This window comes from Acanthaster planci, linkage group LG02 (assembly GCF_054643075.1).
Source record: "Acanthaster planci isolate LZ-2023a linkage group LG02, COTS_SCS, whole genome shotgun sequence".
Classification (NCBI taxonomy): domain Eukaryota; kingdom Metazoa; phylum Echinodermata; class Asteroidea; order Valvatida; family Acanthasteridae; genus Acanthaster; species Acanthaster planci.
In genome coordinates, this window is record NC_141778.1 from 3,716,564 (window position 1) to 3,744,556 (window position 27,993).

At 40.6% G+C, this 27,993-nt stretch overlaps 1 protein-coding gene across 5 annotated transcripts; it reads right to left on the reverse strand.

Annotated features, from left to right (window-relative positions):
• Window positions 1-454: 454 nt before the first annotated feature.
• On the reverse strand, window positions 455-26,302 carry gclc (glutamate-cysteine ligase catalytic subunit). 5 transcript variants are annotated; one of them, XM_022227766.2, is made up of 15 exons: window positions 26,084-26,302; window positions 18,137-18,332; window positions 16,808-16,917; window positions 15,278-15,400; window positions 13,365-13,436; window positions 10,873-10,989; window positions 9,856-9,914; window positions 9,290-9,504; window positions 8,728-8,844; window positions 8,273-8,411; window positions 7,007-7,119; window positions 6,199-6,396; window positions 5,331-5,412; window positions 4,699-4,902; window positions 455-4,178 (listed from the first exon to the last, which is right to left on the reverse strand). In XM_022227766.2, exons 2-15 carry the CDS (start codon window positions 18,290-18,292, stop codon window positions 3,955-3,957), a joined length of 1,929 nt encoding a protein of 642 aa, XP_022083458.2. In that variant the 5' UTR covers window positions 18,293-18,332; window positions 26,084-26,302; the 3' UTR covers window positions 455-3,954. The 5 variants fall into 5 exon arrangements, with proteins under 5 accessions (XP_022083458.2, XP_022083454.2, XP_022083457.2 ...); XM_022227762.2 differs by having other exon boundaries at window positions 26,014-26,302; XM_022227765.2 differs by lacking the exon at window positions 26,084-26,302 and adding an exon at window positions 25,848-26,007.
• Window positions 26,303-27,993: the final 1,691 nt, after the last annotated feature.

Consider the following 27,993-nt stretch of genomic DNA (forward strand, 5'->3'; position numbering starts at 1 on the left):
ATTGTTCATTTTGCCAGATAGCCCCGACCCCTACATGCCTCTTAAGTGGTTTTTCAGGGGGGGGAAAAAGTGTGTGGACGTGTGCGACTCCGCACAATGCCATCGCACCCTACATTACGTGGACTTCTTTTATGCAGAGGTCCACACTTTGTACGCCACGCTTGCTCACATTTGAAAATGCTCATGCATTCCCATCCACAAGCACATCTCTCAACGAGCTCAAGCGAGGGCTGTGGTCATTACTGAACAATGATGAGCATTGTAGCCCTATCTTCAGGGTGTTCAAACATCAGATGGTATGCAGTCATCGATTGGTTGCTTTGAGATGGGCGTGGTCTGAAGTCTTTTTCCCAAATTTCTAGATATATTTTTAGAAACAGTTTATGCAAGATCTGTTTTATAAATACTGTTATGAGTACACGAATTTGGAAAAAAGACACTTCAACGTTGAAAATACACTTTCATTGTATTAATGGGTTTTAGTAAAGCGATTTGTTACCCTCTTCATTTCTCTGTTTGTTATTAATACTGCAACCAAGTACTATCCATGGAAAAGACATTTTAAGAATCCATGATAAAAGGAAATTCTTATCAATATTGAAAGTAAAAAATTTTGTTAAACCAAGTACCAAAGCCAGTGTTACAAAATCTTCAACAGCGATCGGACCGAATCGGTACAATTGAGTGAAAATATAAAATTAATTCAGGATTATGACAGATAATCAAGGCTTGAATAAGCAACCGGCAAATTCTCTTTTCCATCTTGCAGGGTGTTAATTAGACATTTGAACAGATTTTTTTCCAAGGCTTGTGTTTTGTTTTAAAAATAGCTCGGCTGCCAAAAAAGGAATTCTGAACTATCAACTAATGAACCAAAACAATGGTTATGAGCTTATTTGTTGATGTATATTCATTTAAAAAATATAGAATCTTCTCGTTATCACCTGTAATGTGAACAAATTAGTCTATGATAGAGTCAACATGGCTACCAGAATTAGACACCATTACTGTGGAGGCACAACACTCTTGGATGGATGGTGCCCATGCATTACGTGCTACTTCAACCAACAGGTGTCAGGATACCCAAAATGCTCACACCTTTTGCCCAAGAATATGAATGCATTACCACTGTAGTTATGGCCTCACCTCAGGGTAGTCTATTGACAACTAAACAATGATCATACTTCACTAATATATTTATATTTTTTCAGATATATATGTAACTATATAAGCAAAAAGTAAAAACAATACTCCCTGGGCATTTGACTGTTTTTCACTCACTTTCCAAGTGATTCGGGCACAGTAAACTAAATGAATATCAAGTTGTAGAGTCCTGCCATAAGTCTCTTCCATAAGCCTCAATATAAAAAACCATGAAAAGTTGAATTACTGAAAAATGATTGCCTGCTGATGAATTCTGACACAAATATTACTGGCATGCTATCTATGTGTACACCGATAAAAAATATTTTTCTTTTTTACGAGATATATAGATATAAATCATACAACAGTAAGGAAATTTGGTAAATTCACAATACAGTTTTGCCATGGGTGTTTAGCACGACAGAAAGCACTTGTTAACACCAGGGCCCATCTCCTTGTTACCTTGCAATTAATCTTAATTCTTCATTGCATGAGCGGGGTACCATGCACAAAAAGCATCTCAGGCCATCAGTATCTACATCCCCCCTTAAAAAGCCCATGTTACCAAATCCCTGTTGCTATGGAACAAATTAGTGCCCACATAGTGCCCAGGACCCCAAACAAATGTTCAGATCAATGCAAATTCAAATAATTTAGTAATTACAGCCATAAATACACCACTTGCACGATAAAACTACTCTACAGTGTGTTTGTGAAGGGCCATCTACCATGCTGTAACGTTGCCCTCAGTCGCCTGATGACTCATTGCGCAAGTGCAAGAATGCAGTATTAGGCCTTATTCAATGTAATCCATCAAATGGAGTAGCGCCAGACAATTTTGGATTCCACGTTTCACTTTCTTATTTTTTTTAAATGTTGCTTAACACACTGACATGTTACGAACCTCATATTTTTAAATTATTGAGAATCGTTAAATGAAAGGAATCTATCATGATTTTTTCTTCATTGTTTTAATGTTCATTCTTAGGTTCCCAAAATAAAAAAAAGTTAACCTCACTTTCAATTCAATGTGGCCGACATAGTCCCAACTCTGGTTTGGAATTGCAGAATTTGACGTGGTCTGAAAATGGCTCACGAAGCTGGCATGAATGGCCCAACCATGCTTCCAAATCTTATATGTTTGTGACAGAATACTTCCCAATGTAACCTGATCAGTCTGTTTTTGTCAAATTTACATTTTCTTGAAGGCACTGTATAAACTGGTTGCCACTTCATAAGCAATCCTCTCAAAATCACGGTATGATAAAAGTATTCCTGTACCTTTACTGTTAAAAGCTGAAAGAAGTAAAATGGCATGGCATACATTCCATCAAGATCAGAAAGATTTTACGATCAAACTTAACTTTGGGAATGTTCACAATTGTTTCTCTTTATACGAATCTTGAATTTTCTCCCAGTATACTTGGAGTGAATAAAATACACACGTGAAATGTACACAGTTGGAATACCCTGTTTTTGGAGCGTGAATGGGCATTGCTGGGATGTTTTTCTCTGGGGGAGGGTACGGCACTTACGAGTAGCAAACTGACAAATTGTCAACAATGAAAGGAGTCAAATCGGAGGTATTTCAAGCAAACAGGTGAGGTTCATCCCTTTCACGCACTTTTTTTAAAATTCTTTCATTTTTCCTTTGTTTTCTGGGCTGGTGGGGGCCCAGGGGCTAAGCATCCCCTCTTGGCCCTCCCAATCCCATTAGTGAAGCCTGCGGTCAAAGCCTGAGGTTGGAGCAAATCTGAAAGCGTTTCATCGGGATGGGCGACTGCACGGTGGGGCGGTCAATTTTGGCAGTCGCAACCAAGTACTGGTTGGCTTGTTTCTCTCCGGCTTGAAAATTCTGGAGGATTTGAGTACAATGCTTACCAATGCTCAATTCTTGCCCAACGTAAGCTTGCCCAATAGCAGTTCAGCAACGAGGACCAACCAAACCCATTTATGGTGACGACTGTCAAAATGCACCCCTGACTGGCCCAACTGAAGCAACTTAAGTGGACATTTTCACCATCTTGGTTCCCTATGAACTAGCCCAATGGTACAGTTACCATGGGCACAAGCTATGATGACTTCATATTAGCAATCTTTGTTTATAATCTGAGAGTGTCTGTATGACTTTTTAGTTGTGTCAAACTTGGAATTAAAAAACTGAAACTCTCATATTTACTGCTCATACATCAGAGAGGAACAAGATGGTGCTTGACTGCTTCAATCTGCAGGCACTTTACCCCAGGGCTCGAAATTAACGGTGGTCCGCTGGCCCGAGGCCAGTAAAAAAGTCGGTGGACCAGCTGATCTGATAAAACTGGTGGTCCGGTGGGCCAGTTGAAATCTGACATCTTTTCCGTCTTCACAAATATCTTTCAACAACCTTTCTTCACGTTAAAATGCTTGTTTTAAGAAAAACAAACAAACATTATTTTCACGAGTAGACCAAAGTTAAATAACCATAATGATCATGGATTCCGGGAAATCTTGGGCAAGTGTGGATCCTATTCGAGCAAACAAATTTATGGCATGGCCTGCCCAATCGGCCAAACTAAAAAAAAAAAAAATTTGTCGCAGCCTGCGCCGTAACAAGGATTGCTCAAACGGCTGCATGTGTAGTTCTGGTATGGAACCACCAAACTTTCAGCAGGACCAGTGAAAATTTTGAAGCACTGGTCCTGCTGGCTACCAGGGAAAAAAAGGTTAATTTCGACCCCTGTTGCCCAGTCCAATTAGTATCAGAGTTCTGTGGTTTCATCCACCTTCACTACAGGGTGCCAGTGATTCCCCCCCCCTCAGCAGGCGAGAGCACTAGACTATCTCCTGGGCCACCTTCACTGAGTTCGGAATGTCATTGGAAGATTTGGACTCGGAGCAGTGAAACAGCTCGGGAGGCTCTAACTGACCCTGTGTGATGCGATCGCATGCCTCCACGAGGTCGTAGTTGATCCTCTCCGTGACGACCGAGTCGTGCTTGTAGTCTGGGTGACTGGTGATGAAGTTCCGTATCCAGGAGGCTAATGTCACCAGTTTGCCTGTGACGGTGATTAAAGGAATCACATTTGGTTTTCCCATTACATAGCTGGGTTTATACTTTCCTACAACCAAGAGGGGAGATCCCCAATAGACCTTTATCATGACGCCGCCATGTTGGTCTTGTTCCCTATAGACCCACTGGCAATAGTAGTACACCTTCACATATTGATAAAAGGGAACAGACTATTTTTCTTCAAGCCTCAGTTTGGATACATTGTTTTGAATACAAGGAAAGCAAGATGGCTGCCCAATGATAGTGGTCTATGCCCCAACACCCGCAAAATTTTGGTTGACAGCAGACATTTTTCTTTTTTCCACTATTGGATTTATAAACACAATACTTGTGTTTGAGCATATTTCACTGCTCAAGGTAAACAAGATAAAAGTAAACATTTTGCAGAAAACAAGTTCAATTAAAAGTTGTTTTTTTTCCTACTAGGCATAGAGGACTTAGTCAATAGTGTCAATATAATATTCACTTTAAGTCCTCCCCTTTTACATTTGGCCACGCCCACCCACCTGAGGCCCTATCCGAGATGAGCTTGAGGTAGCACATGATGGTGCACCGCGTGTCAAGGTCTGTCTCCACAGTGGCCACGTACTGATTGATGAGAGGGATCAGGCCAGGGAAGTCCCCTTGCCCCTCTCCCAGGGGACCCCCGTTGATGATGGTGTCGATGCTCATGAGGCACTGCTCGTCCTCGATTGGACAATCACATGCACCTGTTGGTCAAAGGTCAGGGGTTACAGGAACTGCACAGGTATCAGGACAAAGTTTTTCTCTTTTGGGACTTAATACATCAGCACTGCTGGCTGCATCAATGTTCTAGAGCCCAGCGCATTTTCAACTGAGCTGTCAAAGACACCCAGCGAGCAAATGTCACAACTTACCCGGGATTTTAACACAAGAAATGATCTCAAAATTTTCTTGACAATTTTTAGCCTTGCATTGGTCAAAGATCTAGCACTGATGCAAAGTGGAAGTTAAGCCCGAATAGTAAGAGAGAGACTTATATATAATCCACTGGGTGAAAATTGGTCTCTCTGTACTTGATAATTGGCTGTTTTGTCTTCAGAAGAAAAAAAGAGCAAACCAGGCTTCACACTAAGGGATGATATTGGTCGTCAAGAGCCCCAGAACAATTACTCACAGGACCGCAGGTCTTTCCGGAAGTAAAACTTTGAATTCAGGATGGCGTTGCGCTTCTGCGCTTGCTGCATGTTGAGGTCCACCTATGAAGGAACAGGGGGTTATAATGTGGATGTAAGTTGCTTTAGAATGTGGGATACCAAAGCAATCGTGGCCAAAGGTGACTATTTCAGTTAACATTAGAACCCATTTCAGGCCAGGTCTAAATTTTGGATGCCCCTTGGTTTTCCAATCTAATTCTGAGCTCAGGAAAACGGCATGGACTACTTGGAAAAACCTCAAATGAGGGGCTGGATTGCTCAGTGGAAAGGTCGCCAGTTCAAACAGACCATGGGCCATCTGCTAGTTCAGCCTTTCACTTCTTTTCAGCTTTTTTGAAGTCTCTTTCAGGGTTTGTCTCTGCTTCAGCCATCATTTTTGACATTGAGACCACTTGTAGGCCTTCAGCGTACAGAGCTATGCTCCTCCAGCAAAAGATTAAGTTCTTCAATGAGATAAAAACCAGATTCAGGGAAGGAGGTTAACACTCAGGAAAAGCTACAGGTCAGGCCATGTTAGACCCCCCTCCCAATTTTCTTGATGACTAATTTAATGTATTTTCAGTTCCAAGTAGAACCACAGCTGAGAGAACTGCGACATGAGTGTCTCAATCATTGGAACGAAAATGACAGATTTAGCACAATACCCCCATGTTGTACTGCACACACAACGATCAGCCATTTTGGTTCCAAAGTCTGGAGTTGGGGACACTCTCTCCATACACAGCTCTGAGTAGAACCAGGGAATGGCGCCCTCAATAGGGTGAGCACCGCAGAAAAGGACCTGGCTGAGCTACCGAATTGACAGTGAACCTGCAACTAGGCAGTCACCTTTGATAACTGCATGAGTAGGTTCAGCTTGAAGGTCAAAATGGTGCGGGTCAGCAGGACGACAAAAACAACAAAAGCAGCATTCTCAAAGTCGGTCAACTGGACCTCCATCGGCCGGAATTCCACCCGCCAGCCGATGTTGGAGTTGACCGGTGGCGGCTTGAACCGCATCGTCTGCCAGTTGGTTGACTGGATGTTCTAGAATTGAAACCAAGAAAAGGTACATACAACTGCAGCTTTTGGGGTAGATATTCAGGCTGTGAAGTTTACAAACCAAACATTTATTTGAAATTAGAGCTTCGACAAATCGTCCACTCTACAAGTTCCTACATTCTTGTCCCCTCACTTAGGAAATTAGTGATGAGATTCTTTTGAAATCAATCCTAAGGTCACGAACAATGTTTGAGATACCTTCCGTTTTAGGGCACCCACATACTCATGGGCACTCATCAGCAAACTGTCACACTGTTAACAGTGAACGGGTCAATTCGGAGGTATTTGTAAACAAGTAGGTGATTTTCACATCCTTGCCTACTTTCCTTTCTCTCATTTATTTCTTCTATTTCTCCTTTTTAGACTTTTCAATGTTTTCCGTAAAGGCGGTCACTGCACCTTGACCCCCCCTTCCACCCATGCCCAAGCACACACTAGCTTCATACTTCTGTATCACACTCTATAATATGCAGTAATCTATTAAGTTACTGCATTTGGAGAGAACAACACTGCAAAGCTTGACTTTCTGAAATGACCACAATTAAACGCAAAGGGGTAGAGTAAGAGCAGATAGGGGTGGGATTTAGTGATCTACCTCAAAGTGGTCCGAGTCCTTGGTGTCATCCAAGTCAATCATCTCTGCAAAGACAGACACTGGGTCACGGATAAACAGATGCGCGATATGCCGAGCCAACTGCCGATCAATACCTGTTGACGACCAGAAGTGGAGCAGCTTTTTAACCCCTTGACGTCAGGACTTTTTTCTGAAAGCCGACTCCGAGAATTCTAGCCTCGCTTGACCACGAAGGCCACCTGCCAAACCGCAAATTCTCAGTTTGTGGCTCTGCGTGCTCTGCACGCTTTGAATTACACAGTGAAAAGGCTGATTATTTGGTGGCATGCGGTTCTACTCACGCTTCCACATTTCCGTTGCCTCTTTTCAAAGTGGGGACTATTGTGAAGCTGGTGATTATGATGCAAATTCGACCTTTTCATTTCTTGGCAACACAAAGGCCAATCACCATATATACAAGAGCCAGGGTCTGCCTTCTCTCACCGTGTTCGCTCGAGCATGGGCCGAGAATAATAGCTGAAAAGCGGGCTGAGGGATCTCAACTTTTACAGCGGCTCTTACGGCTTCCCAGTGAGAAGGGGTTAAAGAAAAGCATCTACAAATTTGGAATGTTTACCTTCTGTTAACTTTTTGGTTCCCACAGCCAAATAATTACCTGTGATGTCAGTGAAGGATCACATGCTTAATTGATGGATTTGTGTCTAAGAAAAACTTCTCTTTCGGTACTTTTGAAAGATTTTTCTTTGATCACAGTGTTTAAAACGTCAGTAAAATCTGTTAAATTGAAACAGTTTGAAAGACCAGTTTCTTGATTTTCTTTCTTAAATCAAGAGCGCTACTCCAAACCATAATTTCCTGGATTGCATCACTTTCCAAATGAAATAAAATTTCCCAAACAGAAAAGAGTTTTTTTAGAATAGAAAGCTTCAAAATGGACAAGGAATTTAGAAATGAAGCATAAGGTTTCCAAATTAAACAGGACATTTCCAAAAAGAAAAGCATCATGGAAACAGAAGCTTTCCCAACAGGAACCCATTCAAATGGAACAAGAACATTCGAAATGGAAGAGAAACGTTCCAAATGGAAGAGAAACGTTCCAAATGGAAGAGAAACGTTCCAAATGGAAGAGAAACGTTCCAAATGGAAGAAAAACATTCCAAATGGAAGAGAAATGCTCCAAATGGAAGAAAACTTTTCAAACTGAAACAGGAACTTTCCAAACAATAAGGACACTTCCAAAGTTGAAGAACTTTTATTGCTATAGTAAAAGGAAGTTTCCAAACCTACCTTTGTCCATGAGCTCTTGGCAATCTTTCTCATCCAGTACCAGATCGATGTCACTGTACCGCTCCCCGTTGGGTGATAGGTAGCTATCAATGGAGTCATACCGCGACTTGGGGATAACAAACTTATTGTTTTTCAGTGGCTGCAAGGACACAGGGATCAACACCAAATCACAAACAGATCATTTTATCTCAGGTCCTAAAATGACAAAGGTTTTCAGTGTGAATCAAAAAACAATGAATCTGTATACACGAAATTATGTGTGCCACCAGGAAGGAGGCGTGGCTCTTTTGTGGGAGGGGGAGGCAAAGTAGTCAACAATAGCTGACTGACAAACTATGAACAGTTAAGCAGCATCAATTATGACATTTTTGTGGAAACTGGCAATTTCCTTCTCATTTCTGTCTTCTTTTCTTTTCATTTTTTTCTCTGTTATTTTTTGTGAGGAGGGCTCGTACTTTTAAGTTTCTTTCCTCTTCTGTCCGGTCATCTACTGATCCCGCAATGACATTCCATCGACAGTCGTGCTCTGTTAAGTAGCCCTTGTAAACAGGAGAGGCTGCACTCAAGGCCAACTGAAAAATCAAGAAAAATGGTCACACAGGTATACATTAAATTTGAAAGTCCAGCACCTGTCATTAGATTAAAATGAATACGTCTTCTTGCAGATTCTGTACATACTGCATGACATCTGTACTCATTCCCATGCTTGAGTGATTCATAGAGAGGCAGGAACTAGACCTTGGAGGTCGAGAATGTGTTGTAGCCCTCAAGTGGACATAGGCCATGGCAAGCCGCGGCAAATATCCCACCGTGGCACTATCTCGGAGTCATTTTCCAAAAGCTCTAGAGCAAATGACCGCCAAGGGTCAGCATTTGTGAAGTCCAACTTTGTAAAGAACTAGTGTTGTGTTAACTTGTCAAATACTGAAAATACTGTGCCTGGAACACGAGCTTGCTGGAGTTATACTATCAGCAAGCGGTTAAAAAAACAGAGGCGTTTTGATATTAAACACTCACAAATATAGGGCAGAGTGGTGCAAGTTGATCATAGAGGTGTCGCGCTTCATTGATATTACACGCTTGGAATGTCATCTGCAGACAGCTGTTGCCCATGCCGAAACCCATGCAGTCCATGTACACGTGGTCTGGCTTAGCTGCTCTAGCGCCCTCACCATCGTGGTCATTGGTGAATGTCTCGACAAAGGGGGAAGGGGTGTTCTTATCTTTGAAAACTGCAGAGAGCCAAAGAAGCGGGCTGATTACGTACAGTATTCACTCTCAACCCTCCAAACTTCACCAGTGGCCAAAATCTGTGATATATTGTACCAATTAGGAGTCAACACAAGTGTGGTACAGAACACTATAACAGCACAGCACCAATATGGCCGAGTTTATGTAGATCCATCGAATACTGAGCAAATATTACATGTAAGCATGGTGTTCATTTTGTGGACCTGTGAACAAAAGATGCATACATGGTGCTGACAGTGAAGACGTCCCCGCCCATACAAGGTTCCCCGTCTCCAAAAACCAGTTTTGTAAGATTACTCTACAGCTTTGATTCCCAAACTCGGTCCACCTACTTGGGATGTTAATTGCCACCTTCTCTCCTCTCCTCTTCCGTATATTCTGTGTCAAGCTCCTGCAGTTGGGAGAAAGTAAAATTTGATCAATTTAGGATAATGGCAATGTCCTTGAAATGCCTCCAGGATGAATCTCAAGGTACCTAAATTCTCTACACCTTACTGTCGACTTGAGAGTTAACTGGAACAGCAGTGACACAGTCATGCACCTTGCATCGGCACCGTGGCACCAAATATTAAATTAAATACAACTGGCTGTGATGTACATTTTAACCTCGGGGGAGGGGGGGTAAGGGTTGGTGTGCATAGAAGCCTTGTATGTACTTCTAACTTGACAGGAGAAATACCCTAATGGTGAAACATGTTCATCTCAGACAAATTCAGATCTTAAAACTCAAGACAGCAGGCAATTGCTGGTACAGGCATATGTGGCATGTGCTGGGTCCAGAGTGTGAGGGGGGGGGTGTGGCACAGCTCGGATATCAAACGTTCTGTAGAAATATATTCTTTGATCTTAAAACGATTATTTCACGAAGTTTAAATAATTTGAGTACTTTTCAAAAACTGAAACCAAACAAAACAATGTGGATGAACAAAAAGCCTTCAAATTTCTACCTGAAGATTCGAGCTCAATAATGAATACAATGGACCCAATTTAAGAGAGTGTTGGCTGTCAGGCGTTAAGAAAATGCCCCAGTGTACCATCACTGCACCAAGTTCATGACTCCTGGAAGCGCTATCCAACACAATCTGTCTCGTCGCCAACCCAAGATAAAGCTGCGGAATGGCCATGTCCATATTACTTGGTTATGGCTGGCTATCACACACGAGTCGATGGAAACTGAATTTGGCCACTAGCAAGCGGCTTCCATCGGTCATAGTTACAGTCCAGTAATTCGGACAATGGACAACTGGTAAAGTCAAAATACTGCGCAAAGTCCAACATCCTAGGGCACCGTGATGAAAATTGCTTCAAAGCTCCAGCCAAGGAGAAAGATTTTTTTGTCAATCTCTCACCTGAACCTTGGATGGCCTGGATAAATAACTTCATCGGGAATGAAGAGAGACTTGGAGATGCCTTCGTCCCTGGGGTATGGCTCATAGGATGGTGTGGAGAAATTTTCGCACCCAAGCCTAAAACAAGATGAACACGTCAGACTGGACTGGTCTCTGTATAAATGCCTACAGCTCATCAAACTACACTTCTAAGAACAGACACCACATGAAGCCATGACCTGTCCAAAGGTTACATCATCTATATTAATAGCCAGTGAACAAACGTACTTCTGATGTGGGGCTAAACGCACAACTTATAAATGACATGTACTAACATGTATGGGGAACCAGTCATCTAAGCAGTGTTTCCCCGATGGTTTTAAAATTTCTGCAAGTGTTTTAACACCTTGCTTGCCGTGCATAATTTCACAGGGCGTTCCCATTTGCCCCATGTGTGCATGTGCGCATATTTAATAGGCACCTTTCAGGTGTCAGTTTGAACAAGAGCATTTCACAGATGTACGCCCTCCACGTTTGTTGTGTTCTCCGGTGATGTCCGTGTATTCAGTTTACAATACAACAGCCTTTCATTTCCTACGAGTATACTCACAGTGGCAAAATCCGGTACACCTGTGACTACGAGTATACTTATAGGCCGTTTTCTAATACTCAACTTCGTCTCCGTCCCAGGCTTCGTCCCCGAAACCAATCCCCGATTGTGGGCCTGAAGCGTTTAAATCAAATTGGATTACTGTAAGGTTTTGCTCTCTTGCATCTTATTTGATGTTTTGTGGCACTATTAGACTAATACGTGCACTTACAGCTTCAAAGTCAGGTACTAAAAAAAAACAGTTGAAGCCTGAGACGGAGCCAAAGTTGAGTATTGGAAAACAGCCCTAGTTGGCAATCAATGTGTTAACACTCAAAAATATCTCACACTTATGAAAGAACATAGAAGCTGTTGTTTAAAGGAAAATGAATCCGTGAAACACTTAATATCCTTCCAAAATTGTTGCTCACTTTTGAGGTCTTGACCAAAAAAAAAAGAGAAGGAAACTGAGTTTTTAATTACAGAACACAGCCTCAACATTGATACAGAGGCTGTGGAATGCTTAAGAAATGCTAATATGTAAAAACCATCAGGGAAACACGGTTAATGTGACAGTAACATACTGGCCCCTTTCATGGTAACTTTCAAGTCACAGGATTACATGTATATTTGACTAAAGAATGCTATCTTCCTCTTTAAGGAGACTGCATGTAATAATAATAAAAATAGAGATTATAGAGTGCACTTATCCGTAAAACTGATCAAGGTGCAATTCCATTATTACTACCCCTGTTCACTGGGCCCATGAAACATTCCCAATACCATCTCAGCTCCCTAGGGAGTATACAGCTCGATGCTACCATTTCGGCACAAAGCAGCTAAATCAACCACAATAACCATCTCTGCCCTCACAGGCAACAGGTACCCAATTACTCCTGGGTGGAGAGAGGCAATGAGTGACAAAGTGCCTTGCCCAAGGGCACTGGCACCACAGCCCCAGGCTGGATTTGAACCTGCAACTTGAAGCTTTACCCGCCGACTATGCATCCGATGCTCTTAAATACAAGGCCACGGCACTCCCCAACACACGGTATTACCAAACAAATGTTCACACAAAGTACATGTACATGTCCTGATCTGTTTGTATATTTTGTAATTTTTTGTTAGTAACCTGAAAGAGACTTGTCCTTTTTCAGTGTGAAGCACAGCATCATTAAGGACACAGCCTGCTGAAAACATAAGGCCAACTTATTTTTATTAGTTGGATCACCAACCCGCCACTATGCAATTCTAGAAAAATTAAAATATAACAATTGATATTTTATTCTTCCAGATGGTTTTTTTAAAGAGTTTATGAAAAAAAATAGACTAAATTAAATTTTTTCTCTATAACGACCAGATGCTAGGGTGAAATGAACTTTAGAGTTTTATTTTAATTTTTTTTTCTGTCCTTGGACTCTGCAAAATTGCTGTGTTCATAATCCAAGAAATAAAAAACTGCTCTCCTAAAAAGGTAGTACTGTTCATTAATATTGTACAGCAAAGAAGTGGGCCCCTTTCTGGTATGCTATACAAGCATTAACGACCCCCTGTTGAGCTCAGATTCGGTCTGTTGATTTTTAAAACCAAGGATTTTATGGTATTAAAATGCTACACATTAATGACACTGAACGTTGGCAACCTGAAAGAGGCAAGTGTATTTTCCATGCAATGCAGACCATTAGTACAAAACCTGCTGACAACATAAAAAGAAGTACAGTTCATGTACATTATGCAGCAAGGAAGGGGCTCTTTTCTGACAAAGGGTGCAAGCGCTAACTACCCCACGCTGAGCTCAGACTAGATCTGATGATTTGAAAAAAAAACAAAAAAAACAGGGACCCTGTGGTAAAAGACACACACTGATGACTGAACTGGTGAAATGCTGTTCACATCCCATTGACAAAATCTGCCGTTACTTTACCTGGGGAATACAGTAAGGCTGAGGGCTGTCTCCCCTTTGTCACTGTCTAATAGCTTAATGACTTCCTGCCTCCTGAAAAAGAATGGCAAATTTTAATAACCATATGGGCATGCACATTTTACGAGACAGAAAATGAGGGATATCAATTGGAGTGACGTCTGTTCCTGGCATAACTCTTTAGTTTTGTCTGGGGTCAATTTTCAACTGATCAAATAATCAAATTTCAATTGGCAAACAGGTACTGTATAATGTTCTGTTTCGTTTTAAACAACTAAACATGTTTGAATGATAGCGTATCATATGACGATTGCAAGCCGCATCACTATCAATTGTTTTGTGCAACAGACCTTAACCATTGCAAAATGTTCAGTTAATGAAATTAAAATCTGTCCTTTCATAGCTACAATCTACAAGGGGGGAATAACATCAGCGTTGTGAAAGCTTAAAGACGTGGATTGCACTGGATTCTTTGCACCAATTTTGCAACACGTGTTATCCACAAATCATGGAAAATTCAGCAAACTTTGGACGATATAATAAGGGGTTCGGTTTGATATACTGATTTGCCACAAGTCCCTGTTTGCTTGTAGATATGGTGTCCATGGTAACACACTGATACGATTTCGGATAGGTCAAGTCCGAGATATCTGTGAAAGTATGGGATATCAAAACCTTAAAAATCCTCCTCACGCTGACAAATAAGCTTGTAATTGCATGCTTGGATCAATCACTAGGATCTGTCAGCTTCCCATAAATATCAAGCATAATATTTGGGGCGGGAGGGGGAGAGGAATGTGTAAATTTATGCTAAAGTATGCACTTGAGGTCATTGCCGTCCTACCTTACATGTACATGCAATGAAAGAATGTAACACCTATAATAAAACACAGACCATCAGCGCAGTGTTACAGCTCGCCACATTTTAGTGCAAGACAATTTATTAATGGTGAACGGAAGGAACTAAGCGACCAGAGTCTCACGGGTCACGGCCGGGAGTCCAGGGGCCCCCTTTAGGGGGCTCTAAATCACTTTTCCGAGAGTTTTTCTTTCCATATTGATTAAGAGCTCAATTTTTAAAAAATTTTTTAGGTAAAAATATGAAATTTTCATAGAGACTACTGTTTTTCTGGGATTTTTGTGCCGGTCGGTGGGCTGTTGCATCAAGTTTAGTGCCGGACGGTAGAACGTTGTGGTGAAGATCCCCAACCGGCGTAGCAATAACACTGCATCAATGTACATATCCATGCGAAGATGGCAATGATGTCGTAATGTTCTGACTGTTACAACAGCAAATCGCCCTGACTTGCTTGATAAAACCATGATCTGACAAACGATAACGGGCAAGAGGGAGATTAAAAGTTCATGTAATAAACATTGAATTACTCAGTGGAAGATGAGAATAACAGCCAGGCACGCATTGGCGAGTTGCAGTCCAAATAACATGGCTGTGGCTGAAATGAACAGGTGTGCCTATGAAGCCACTGTCAGCGGCTGCAATTACTTTCCATTTATGCATGCGTTTGCCAAAGCTGCAGCCGCTTGATTCAGACGGACTCTGGCAACAAAGCGGCGTCACTGGGGCAGGGGTTGCCTTGACGGCTATAACTGGACCGATGCCTATGTTAATTGTACACACTGCATAGCATACCTACATGGAAAGTGAGTTAAATGAAACACATGCAGCGTAACACGTGTTCTACGCTGTATTGTGTGGCCAATTTTAGAACAGGGAACACACTGTCTGGATACTGCACGCACCTCAAAACTGGACTGGGTCAAACTGTAGGAACTTCCTTGCAAAAAATCACAAGGCTTGATGGGTTAATGTTCCAGACAGGGGACCACTCTTGGCCCTGTGAATGGAACTGAATTTGAAAGGTCACCGGTTCCTCCTGCTGCTAAGCTAGTCTAACCTGAGCTTCATGTTGGCCTCTACCGTATTCAGGTGTGCCATCAATCCTCCGTACGGCTTGCCTGGCGTTCCTTCCACCATATAGGAAGCATATTCTGGCCGCCACAGTGTTTTCAAATCCCCTCTGGGAAAGTGAAATAACAAAAAAAATGACAAAATCCCATTATCCTTTAATGTTTTTCGGGCAATTCTTTGAATACTGAGGGCAGCATTTTTTTCCTTTTTTGAATATGTCTGTCCTTGAATCTTAAGCATCTCTTTACTTTCGTGGCTACAAGGTTATTTTTCCCTCCCAGAATTATTTGAGTGCCGGACACAATGGGTGTGTAGAGGTTCACTCCGTAACCAAGCAGGAAACCTCATATTGTTTAATGAAAGGGCTGCACAGTGATAACTCAATTCACTTACACAATAGCTAGGCTTTTTTATTGTTGAGATGACATGACATGACAGAAAAACTGCATACAGCGGTTGGTGTATTGGTGGGGGGGGGCATATCGCAATTTTTTTTTTATCAAATCACCTGCATGTTGGAAATGGTACCAGCACCAGGAATGATTCTTTTATGGATGGAATAAAACAAGACAGCCTTTGAGGAAAAATCCTGTGTCTCCCTCCCAACTCAAAAACTGGATACGCCACCGGTGCTGTGATGTGGGTCGTGTATTTTCTTTTGTCAACCTGCAAGGACACTCCTGTGGCACATGACACCAGGAAGGCCACATAAATTTGTCACGACATGGCACATCATAATGCCACAAATACTCCAGTCATGGTACAACACACATCAATCAGGCAACCACTGCAGTTGTTTGAGATGCTCTTTGTACGTGGAACACATTCATTCATGTACTGTGCACATCCAGTGCATTTCCAATAGGTTCTAGTGATCACAACTCCCTCCAACTGTTACAGCTGTTTCCATGTTGCCTTCCCAACCTTCACTTGGATGGACTCAAATTTTCTCACTGCTAGCCAACAGTTGCGTAATGAAATGATGTCTACACTTGGATGGACTGAAGAACAGCAAACAACTTAACGCTTTTCATGATTTACATGTAAAAGGCGTATTGCTGAGAAACTGTTTCTTTCAATTGAAACACTCTTACTTGAGACAAAGATTTTTCACAGGCAAGTACGACGATTGAGACTTTGGCATTATTAGAGCATGTAAAAATTAGCAGCAAACTGCTTGCTGGCTACAGTAACCCATAAAATATACAAAAGGAAGAAAGCTGGAGGATCTGACATTTTGCCCCCCGGCAGAAATCTTTGTCAAAAGAGTTTGAGAAAGGATAGAAACATCAGATTCCCTCTGCTAACTTTTTCAACTCATGAAAGCATTGTCACACATCACTGCAGGATCAAGGTAAACGGTACTGGTACATTCCAACTACACGCCCCTTTTTGGTTCAAATTGTGACGTCCCACGCCAAAGCGGTGAATGGTTTACAGGTGGTATTGTCAATGAGCTGAATAGTGGCATACAGCAGGCCTGCCGGCTGAGTGTACCAAACAATTTGGAACTGACTTGGGATTGTTCTCCTCTTGTGCTTGAAGTGCTGGGAGAATCTCCTCTGCTTTGAGCAAGAGCTTGGCCGTCTTCTTCTCGCGATCCAATGCCACCAGCATATATTCAACCTGAAAAAAAAAGCAAATACAATAAATAAATAATAATAAATAAATAAATGTATTTGCACCACATTGCACGACGTCTGTCTCTTCTCCATGAACTGACAGGTCACATGATCTTCTTGAGCCACTTTTATACAACACAAATCCCCATCATCTGAATGGTGGGTTGTTGATCACAGGTCACTGACTTAGTTGGTATTTCAAGAGAGTTATCCTACTTGTATCCTGCTGAATACACTGTTGAATTTTGTGCACTGTAGGCGCCATCACGGCTGGTTGCAGAGTCAGAGATTGACAAAATTCCTCTGAAGGCTTAGAATGTGAAAACTTTCTGTCGCACTTTTGTCATGCAGAGAAAGCATAACGGCAACTTGCGCACAAAGCAGATCAATTCCGGCATTGTGCACGATGACGAATGTTCCACATTCATTCGATGGAAAGAATTTCATTCAAAGACAGAAAGATTGTTCTATATTTGCCTTGCAAATACTGGGTATGTTCGATCTGCCCCCTCATAACATTATTCACTCTCGAAAGACTACTGCCGCCGCAACTGCTGAACACCTGTTACTGAAATGCTACACAAATAGCAAGGTTTAATGCATGTATGTTATCTAAATGTAGCTGTGCAGCCTCAGTGACGTGAAAATCTACACAGAAAAGGAGCCATTCCATAGATGAATTTTCAGTGTGCATCCTCTCTGTATGCATGCCGAAGTTAAGGAGGGTGTTTCACGTACATGGAGATTAAAACTGTACTGAACTAAAAACACAGCAAATGATTGTGGATGTGGAACTAACCAGACAAAGGACTACATGTAAATATAAAGATGGTTACAGACTCCTCTAGGAAGAAAACTGGAGAAGTGCAAGCAGATTTTTTTTTTTCAAATTTGCACTGTTAAGAGATTATGTACAATCAGACGCCAATGAATTTCTCTGCTCAGTGTTAGAAAGCAAACACTGATTACTATCACTAGTACATGTATGATCATTGGAAGAACAAATACGATTTTAAGAGAAAAGCTCTCCAATCAAAAGCTTTGGACATTGTCTTGAGACAAACAAAAGAAACACTTACTAAAGTGGGATTCGACCCTGTGACCTCCAAAAACTGTAATGGTGCTCTGCCTATTCACCTACATCGTCAAAATATGTCAATCTTTGTTTGGCACTCTCTAAAGGCTTAATATCCAGGCATGACATCCAGCATTTCGGCACCTACCTCGTCCCCCCACTTGAGCACGTCACACGGACGGTCCTTCAGCCTGTTGTAAAGGTTTACAAACTGGATCAGTCCATGGCGTCGGATGTGTTCCTCATAACCACTGGCCTTGATCTCCTCCCATGACAGGGGCTTTCCAAGGCTCAGAAGACCCATGACACCAGTTACAAGCAACTAGAATGTAGGATTTCAGGAACTACATGCAGCAAGACAATGGGAACAGATGGGGTTATGTCACTTGTTAAAAGTAGGGCTGAGTCAATTTGAATAAATCTCGATTTGATCAAATATCTGAAAATTCGCTCGTATAAATCTCGATTTGATCAAATATCTGAAAATTCGCTCGTATCGACTGGCAGATTATTGATAAACAAAGCCTGTACAAAATCAGTTGCAATAACAAACACAATCGTACATTATGATCAGTAAAATAGCTTCTCACATCTAGGAGTATCTCCAGCCACGATTTAGCAAGATTTAAGAGATGAACAATACTAATTGCCCTGTTGAAAAATCCTATTCCTTTTAAATTGCTTTTATGAATAATGTACGTTTTGAATCATTGTAAGATTTCTCTCCCTTTTCTTTGAATCTGCTTGTTACAAGCCTCCATAGTGCAATTTTTTCATTTAAAACAAAATTTCTCTTCCTTTTCATGAATTTTGCATTCGAATATTCAAATACAAAAAAAAATATTCACACATTCGATCGAATATTTGGTTATTTAGCACAGCCCCAGTTGAAAACATGTGGTCAACTGCACTAAAGTTTTTGTCGGTTACTTTACAGGCACATGTGGGAGATAGTACATGAAGCAAAAATGGCATCCACGAAAGACGTTAGCGGCTCTTTGCAGGGTTTTAATAAACAAAAGAAATCTCTGGGCGAGAAGAAAATTTGGAAATTTCTCAGTGCCTGCTCTCATCTTTAGGCAAAACTACAATAACCTACACATTCCCTTCTTGTTCATGCATAAATTTGCTGCTTTAATTTGTTGGTTGTAGTTTGAATCAAGTTGCAATGTCACTGTTTACATGTACATTACCAGTAAACTTGTTTGAGTAATCGTAGACTGTGTCAGTGATTAGCAAACCGTTTTTTTTTTTCAAATTACACGTGCATTTTAGAGATTAAAAAATTCACAACGCCATACAAATATTGTTCTGGGTCAGCACAGTGAGTTTTCTGCATATAAACAGATACACATGTACGGAAAGTTCTTCCAGATTTTCTACATGTTATAAAAATGGTTCGGTGGGAAAACTTGACACAGAATTATTTTTTGGGCCTAATGTTATTGTGTACTAACCCCCCCCCAAAATCTAGCATTGAGAGGAGAAACTGCGTCTTAGGCACAAAGTCTTAGGCTCCCCACCCTTGTGGCATACATGCACATGTCCAAACGTGGGGATCCATGGAAGGGGGAACAGGGTGGGAAAGAGGGTAAGGGGGGCGGGAATCTATACCCTCCCCTTGACATGTCCCCGAGATGTATCCCTCCAGGTGTTTTGAAGCAGGCTATTCCTCCTGAAAAAGAAGTTAGTGTACCCCTACGTGCCCCCTCCCAGACTGTTATCCTTCCCCTGGTGGGAAAGAATGTTGACTCCCGATGCCATCTTCTTTGGTTGTGTACACACTCTATAGAGAATCAGTGAGAGACAACATTTCCAATGCAATTTTTCTGACAGAATTGGAATGTACACAAAGAAGGCTTACATGTACATGTACATGTCTGAGCATAAACAACACCAGATCTAATCCACAACCTTGACACAATGTATCCTTTGCAATCAGCCACACTTTTAAGCCATTCTTCCTCAATTCTCCCAAATCCTCCAAAACCACCTGGAGGATTTTGGAGAACTGAGGAGGTCTAGAGATAAAGAACAAATTCAGGGAATCCCAATTTCTTGAAATCGCGATTTAAATCAAATGATTTTTTTTTTCAAATCACTGATTTAAATCAACATATTTAATTGGGGGGGGAAGCAAAAGTGTTTCAATGTTTGCAGGTTTTGCACATTTTAAACAACAAATTCAAACTTTTAAAACCCTCAGCAAAAGATGGAGGGCACCATGTCCTATCCCAAAAAAATTGGAAAAACCCGAGTTACCCAGACAATTCCTGTTTTATTGGTTTTATGGCGGGGGGAGAGTTTGGCCGAATTACATTTACACCTTCGATGGACATGGTGAACTATGTGCTCCACGAATGTTTACTCAATTTAACTACCAAGTGTTACCCTGACAAAAGAGGAAAGTATCGGCTGTAATGTCTAATCTGCTGGGAGAGTGAGTTCCTTCAACTGTCACTGGCGAATATCTCCTACTTGCAGAACTCTTAGTCACTATTCCGTGTGACTTGGAGGGCTTTGACTTTTATGGGTTTGTTACGCTATGGTTTTTTAATGCAGCCCAGTTATGTCAAATTGGGGCACATCTTGTTTTAATAACAAGTCTACTTTCTCGATCAAATCTTCCCTTAAAGAGCCGTCAAACCTGATGCACTCCTATGATCTATGGGTTCAGGACCATGCAATTGACTATTTCTTGAAAAACAATCAGAGCTTTCACTGATCACTCTCTCATTCTCCTGACAAAAACGATGCAAACACATCGCGCGCATTCATGTGCATCACACAATGCGTGTGGGTCGGATTGAAAGTTGACTGCAACCTCAACTCTATGGGCCGTGTGCGCGCGTTCACTTGCTATTAAAAATTGTGCAAGGAACAAGCATGGTGCGGCAAGATCGTACGCATGGAAACGAGGTTGGGCTGACCACTGGATATCAGCACAACCATTTTCAGAAGCGGGGGGATGGAGTCTTGTTTTCACTGTCCAACTGTGCCGACTGAATGCAAACCAACAAGTAATAAGTCAAAAAATCACTCCCAACTAAGTCTCTACTTTACAGCACAGCGCGCAGAGCACACCCGCCAAGACACACACAGGAAGGTCACACACTGAAAACAAGATTGCATCCCTGCTTCCAAAAATGGTTGAACCAATACACAATGGTCAGCCATCAACCTGACGCATGCGCACTGTGTGATGCATGTCAAATTTGTGGTGTACTTACACCGTTTTCTTCAGGAAAATGAGAGAGTCGTGAGAGTGATGAGTGAAATAGTTGGTAGCACGGTTCTGAACCCATTCACAGGAGTTTAATAGATAGACAGGGCTTTGATGGGGTTGTGAGGGAAGATTTGATTGAGAAAGTGGACTTTTTAAACAAAATGTAGGGACCGCAACGGTCTACTGCGCACATCATCTGCGCACGTACAGTTTTGTGTACAAAAGTTTGGTTTCGCGTCTCCAAACCGGAACTATCCGGTTTGAACCGGTTCTCCCACACAGCACCATTCTCAAATCGCTTCATTTTTCACACACGGCAAGCTGACGACTTCCGTCAGCACCTCGTCGAAGTTTTGGTGAACTTCGCCCGATTTTTCTTCGAAATACGGCCGTGAAAAGGAGGTTGGTTCTTCTACAAGCGATTTTGGAGCATTTCTGTCGTATATACAAGAAACTAGTGTCCATTTTTGAAATTTTCAGGTTATAAATACCCTTAATCATTTGGATTTGTATAAAAGACTGTGAGCGCATTTGACCGCCGAGCGAAATAAGTTAGCGTAACACGCCGAGTGACCGCCATGGGACCAACGCGTCGCACGGTCTGTCAACAATCGTGTGTGCGCGGTGGTGTAGCCGCGTTGTTTCGTACAGCGCGGAGCTTTTTTCACGCACCTTTGCATTTTGTGTAACATCATTTTTGGTGAAGATTTGTTTGGGGAAATGACTTTGAAACCAACATTTATCAGCTCTTACATCTATACATGAATATGTCGATGTTAATGTTTTTTGGAATATGAAATGACTGTCGACATGCACACCATGGGTGAAATGATGAATGAACCTGGGATAGGAATAATTCTATGAGACTTCCAATAAAGAAAGGCTGAATAGGAAGGACAAAAGACTTCACAATATTTATTTCAAAGGCACAGTTTTTATTGTTAACTTTAATGTATTTAAAAAAATTACACCGACTCATTTAAGTTAAAATTATGTTTTTCATGTATCTGAGTGTTCTGTCCAATTTTTTTTTTTTACTTTATATTTTGAATGAAAACTGAAATTTGGAAAAATTTCTTCGAAGTTTTTTTAATAAGTGGAGCTCTACATCTGAAAATCTTCGAGAAAAAGACGTGGTCATTTGTATGGTGGATGTTTGTCATATGAAATGCCCCAAACATTCTGGTTTGCTTTACTGTTGCTCGGTAAGTCATTTGAATGTTTAGTTTTGATTCTTTTCTATTTATGTTGTAATTGCCTTTTCACAATCTTTATTTTTTTACATAATATGTTAACACTGTATGCTGAATGTATTAATATCCTTCAATTTTATGATTTATTGAAAGAAGATTCCTTTAATAAAACAAACTATTCGGCAGATATTTGGAATTATGAAGTCTTCTTTTTCTGTCCGTTTTTAAACAGCCCATTTCCTTCAAAGTCATGGGCATCCCAACTCAGTTGTGGCGGGCCAGGATTGGATGAAACGCCAAAACAGGGTGATGTTTACATGACATACACAGTTACTGATGCAGAGTATAACAACTTTGTCTTAGGTTTAAGAGAAATGGTTTCAAAAAGTGCTGAGGATACCCTTACAACTTTTAAGAAGATTCAAGACGATATCACAGACATCTGCCATGGAAAAGACGCTGTAGGTTCTAAAATACTGTGTGAGATTAAGAACACAATGAGTGATCGTGCTGCTACTGAATCTAAGTTCAATGCAATCCTCCAGTCTTATAGAGAGTCATGCCTTCCTAAAATAACAGATAACTGGGATTCTTTAAGCAAGACTGCCAAGCAAAAGTTGATTGAAATGAACAATTTCTTCTGTGGACTTCACCTCCTAGTTTCAATGGCAGAAACAATTTCACCATCGTTTAAACAATTTGTTTATTGATGCAGCAACTTCTTTAGCCGATGGGGAGTCAGTTCAAACAACCACACGTGATGACATGAATGTAACAATTCCATTGCTAGTCGGTGAAACTGTCAGCCACCACTTTGCTTCTGAGGATGGGGAGAGACAGATGTACACGGGTAAAGTTATTAGTCAGGTTCCTGGGTTTCCTCACTGGTTCAACATCGCATAAGATGACGATGAAGCTGTGTACTCATACAAACTTGTCGAGGATTACAGAGATGGCAACTTGGAAATTGTTCCCTCCTAATCCGTTATCCACCCGTAACTACATAAAAAGAAAATAATGCATTTCAATGCATGTTCAATATTAAACAGCATCTGAATCTGTTCTTATCACCATTGTTCCTGTATGTTGAAAAGGGTCTTCATTCACTCCTCATTTTCAATTTCTGATCGTAGGACATAATGGATGCCTATATCCTCAAAGTAGACCTACTTGTACATAAAGAAATTGTTCTTTCTAGGACTTCTGTAAACTTCATTCTTGCCTTAATATTCTTAAGTGTCAGCAATAAGAAAACTAAGCTATATCAGAGAAAATCAGACAAACTGTATTATTAAAATCATGCAAGGAACTGGTTCACCTACCAGTAGTTAACTTCTTACAGTTTGTTAAACGGATGAAACCACAGCTGGTGCTTAGAAAGCTGACTTACTTTCCAGCAACTATGAAGAATTAACCGTGTTTTCCTTTCAAAAACAAGCCAGAAGTAAGAATGTGAGATAAAGTTAGGATTATAAAATATAAATGTGATTGGATTTGAAACTAAACTCTGTCAAAATGAACCAAGATGCACGTGTATTGCATGTACATGTACATGCATATACAGTTTTAATATGACTTTATTGCTCTTGTTACATAATACAGGTCCCTTTTTATTTGTATTCATTGCATGGGATGTGTGAACAATTTCAATACATGCATACTGTTCATTTACATGTCATCCGTAGAGCAATGCATTACTTTTGTGTTACAGTTCATGGCCCTGAATACACATGTACATGTACATGTATATGAAACAAAACTCATTCGTTTTAGAAAATGCGTTGAATCTCTTAATGTATGCTCTTGGCTACCCAAACCTTTGTCTGTATTAATACATACTTCAGGGCAACCAACTGCACTAAATTACTGTGTGGTAATAAATAGATGGTTCATTTGAACCAAACAGAAACGTTAAAGTATGTCAAACTTCAAAGATTCTAGAATTTGACTTGTTTCAGATTTTAGATTTAAGATTTTATTATCTTCCTAATGTTTTATCCAGTTGAGGGTTTAATGTGACAAGAAAAATGCAATATCATTGTGTACATACATGTACTCTTAAAAATGGTCCCTGATCTGAAGTTAAAATTTCTTAAACTGTGCTGTTGCTATCACCATGAAAATTTCAGCTGAATTAATCGTTTCCATGGCAACTGGTTACTGCCAGTATTAGGCTTAAGCATACTTTTCAGTAATACTGTACATCTAAACATTGGAAAAAGAAAAGTATGGCTAACATACTTTTTATTCCACCTAAACACTGGAAACAGAAAAATATGGCTAACATAAAGAAAATGGCAATTTTCTCGCCTTTTCATGTCTAAAGATAAGGCAAATTAACTTATTTTATACAAAGTTTTTTGTCTGTTTCTATGGCAACCTTCTCCAATAATCTACCTTTAGAATTGTTATGAATCCTTAAAATTGGAAAGAGATGTTAATCTATTGGAATATAGTGAAAACAGGATCCGTTTAGCATTTTCATATCCGAAGATATGGAAGCTTCAATTTGTTTACTACATTGTTTACTACACAATAAATTAGTAAACAAATGCTGTCGTAAATAACTCATCAATCGTAATCCCAATTTTAATCCAATTTCAAGTCAGGGTGATTCATCAGTTTTTCATTGATATTATGAAGTTTGAACTGTAAAATTGGGGCTCATTACAACCAATTGAGGAAGAAAGGTAAATAGCCGCGTTTCCATGGCAACTCTATTTGTAATCAACATTCCACACATAGATTTATGTGTACAACATACACTGTGCGCACAATTTTGTTGATTCAAAAAAGAACGGCTGAAAATAAATGAGCAACAGAGATGTTTTCTGTGACTCAATTTGTTTATCATTTTGTTTACTGCTGTAAACACACAAAATGTGGCACTACTTTAACCATGATCTCCGTTAAGAAAAAGAACGAAAAATGCCCATTTTCAGAAAATTCAAATCGCCATATCTCAGCAACGCCTCGACCAAATACAGACATATTGGTATCAATGTGCTCAGAATTATTCCCTCTTTCAACACAACACAGTCATAAAGCTTATAGAGCAACTTCTAAAATCCCATTTCTGTCCCTACAAAATGTTCCCCATTTTGACAGTAGGCCTACATCCACAAAGGAGTATACGTAGGGCCCTGTTTATGGGTCTCCTCTAACCTATCCCTACCTCACTTTACCATGTTTAACGTTAGGGCCTACCTTGCTCTCTTGATAAGTTGGTTGATCAGGCCTAATCCATCGAGGAGTAACATGAATAAGAACTGTCTTCTCCAACTTTTTTGAGCAAGGTTGGTACGATTTTGTTTTGCACGTTATTTTCTACCACGTCTGCATGCACAGTTCAGGTCCCAAATCTACAACTGTGTAGGCCTTGGGCCTAAGCTAAGTTATGTTAGTAAAAATCTTGCCCGTTTTAATACGCACATGCCTACCGTAGTACCGTCTGTGCGATTTTACGCTGTCAACTCTAACTTGACTATTGTCGATGACTGCACTGCGAAGCATGCGAGGTGCGAGCACGAACAAAAATAATGTTCCTGCCGTTGCTGATTGCAACTGCCTTAAGTTACAGTGACCGTCGGGGAGTTGTGAACTCACCTGAAAACCCTCGACCGGCTTCATACCATGCACGACCTCAACTAATTCTTGCTGAATCACTAGTGTTTACCTGGTAATTTACATATAAATGTCGAAGAGGCTTGACAAGTCATATGCCATACTTGGTGTCATATTAATATTAACCAATAAATTGTAGTCGCTATTCTTCTGTCAGCGTAGCCTCAACAACGCATGTAACCCACGCTACAGACATGCGTGTAAGGCTTCAGAGGACATTATTGTAGGAGTCCAAATTTTACACTACACGCTGAAGACTTAAGTAAACGATGCCCTGACTAGACCGCAAGCGGCACATGTACCATATATCGGACATAGCGTTTCGATATCACTGCCGACAGGGGTCTGTCCAAGCTGTACACCAGTAAATTAATAGAGCGCCCTCTCTAGGTTTATTTTTTATTTATTCTGATATCCGAAAGCGTAGATCCGCCACTTACAGGTATCACCGAAAACAAAACAAAACAAAACAAAAAACAACTACTAATAAAAACTGACTTGCGGATAAAAAAGGACAAATCCAACTTACTTGGAAATAAATAAATAATTGTATAAACATAAACTTGAGTAAATACGTACATTTTAAGTTAAGTTAATTCAGTGTAAAACTGGCTAAACCTGTGGCAGTTTACATGTACATAGGTTTTTTACCAAATAGAAAAAAATATTACAAAGAAATGTAGTGGAATAGATACACCTCTAGGCATTTTGCTTTTTTTCAAGTTATTAAATAACCAATTTAGAACTGAGTTAAAAACAGACAAAAAGGCAAGATATCCCCGGATCCTCCGTGTATGGAGGTCTTAAGTTGGACATCACGCGCCCACTGAAAACAGTACAAAGTCGGACAGAAATAGCGCCGCCTTGTGACTCTCAGGAACAGGTTGGCCGCTCGTGTTTCATTGGAAACTTAAGATGATAACCACATGTTCAGTTTTCTTTTCATTTTCATGAGGTTAGCCACGCGATTTCACTTTTTTATCAACCCTTTCCCGAAAATACCCTAAAATATTAGTCAAACTATGCGCTCAGGTCTGAATCTACCTGCCCGTCTCTCGGCCTACGCAAAATAAACCCACAAAGTTGGATGTTTTATGAACGAATACCCCGAACTGTTGGTAGCCACAATTCCCGTAATCGTGATTTACAGAAAGATATATATGATCGATCCCAATTGTTACATCTCTTACAGTACACAACCCGTAGAAACCTAGCGATTTAGTGGAATGCAGTCCTATAGGGTGCGTCAATTGATCTGCCAAACGTAATAAAATCTTCAGCGTTTACTTTCTTCTATCAGTGCTTCCGCTGATGAGTTCACTCTTGACACGGGGCAGGACGTCCCGTACATTTTTTTTATTATTATCTTTTCAGATCAAATTGAATTCGTAATATCTGGTGACAACCCAGACCCCCTCCCCAATAAGGCTGCGTAAGCTGCGACCCTGCCCCCGGTCCTTACATGACAGCCTGGATCCATAGGCCTATTCTCAGTGGACGCTCCGGCCGGCTCCAATTTTTTTTGTGGATTGTCACTGTGCCGCGGGAGGTCAACGCTTCAAAACTTCACAAAATATTGGTTCCCAAACATGTACTCTTAAAAATGGTCCCTGATCTGAAGTTAAAATTTCTTAAACTGTGCTGTTGCTATCACCATGAAAATTTCAGCTGAATTAATCGTTTCCATGGCAACTGGTTACTGCCAGTATTAGGCTTAAGCATACTTTTCAGTAATACTGTACATCTAAACATTGGAAAAAGAAAAGTATGGCTAATATACTTTTTATTCCACCTAAACACTGGAAACAGAAAAATATGGCTAACATAAAGAAAATGGCAATTTTCTCGCCTTTTCATGTCTAAAGATAAGGCAAATTAACTTATTTTATACAAAGTTTTTTGTCTGTTTCTATGGCAACCTTCTCCAATAATCTACCTTTAGAATTGTTATGAATCCTTAAA

What these genes read in the sequence shown, in the direction of transcription:
- gclc (XM_022227766.2), bottom strand. Translation starts at nt 18,292, where the DNA reads ATGGGTCTTCTGAGCCTTGGAAAGCCCCTGTCATGGGAGGAGATCAAG. An exon ending in AGCCTTACTGTATTCCCCAG is followed by an intron (nt 10,990 to 13,364) that starts GTAAAGTAACGG and finishes ATCTTGTTTTAG; the next exon opens with GCTTGGGTGCGAAAATTTCT. An exon ending in CCGGAAAGACCTGCGGTCCT is followed by an intron (nt 4,903 to 5,330) that starts GTGAGTAATTGT and finishes TTTGACCAACAG; the next exon opens with GTGCATGTGATTGTCCAATC.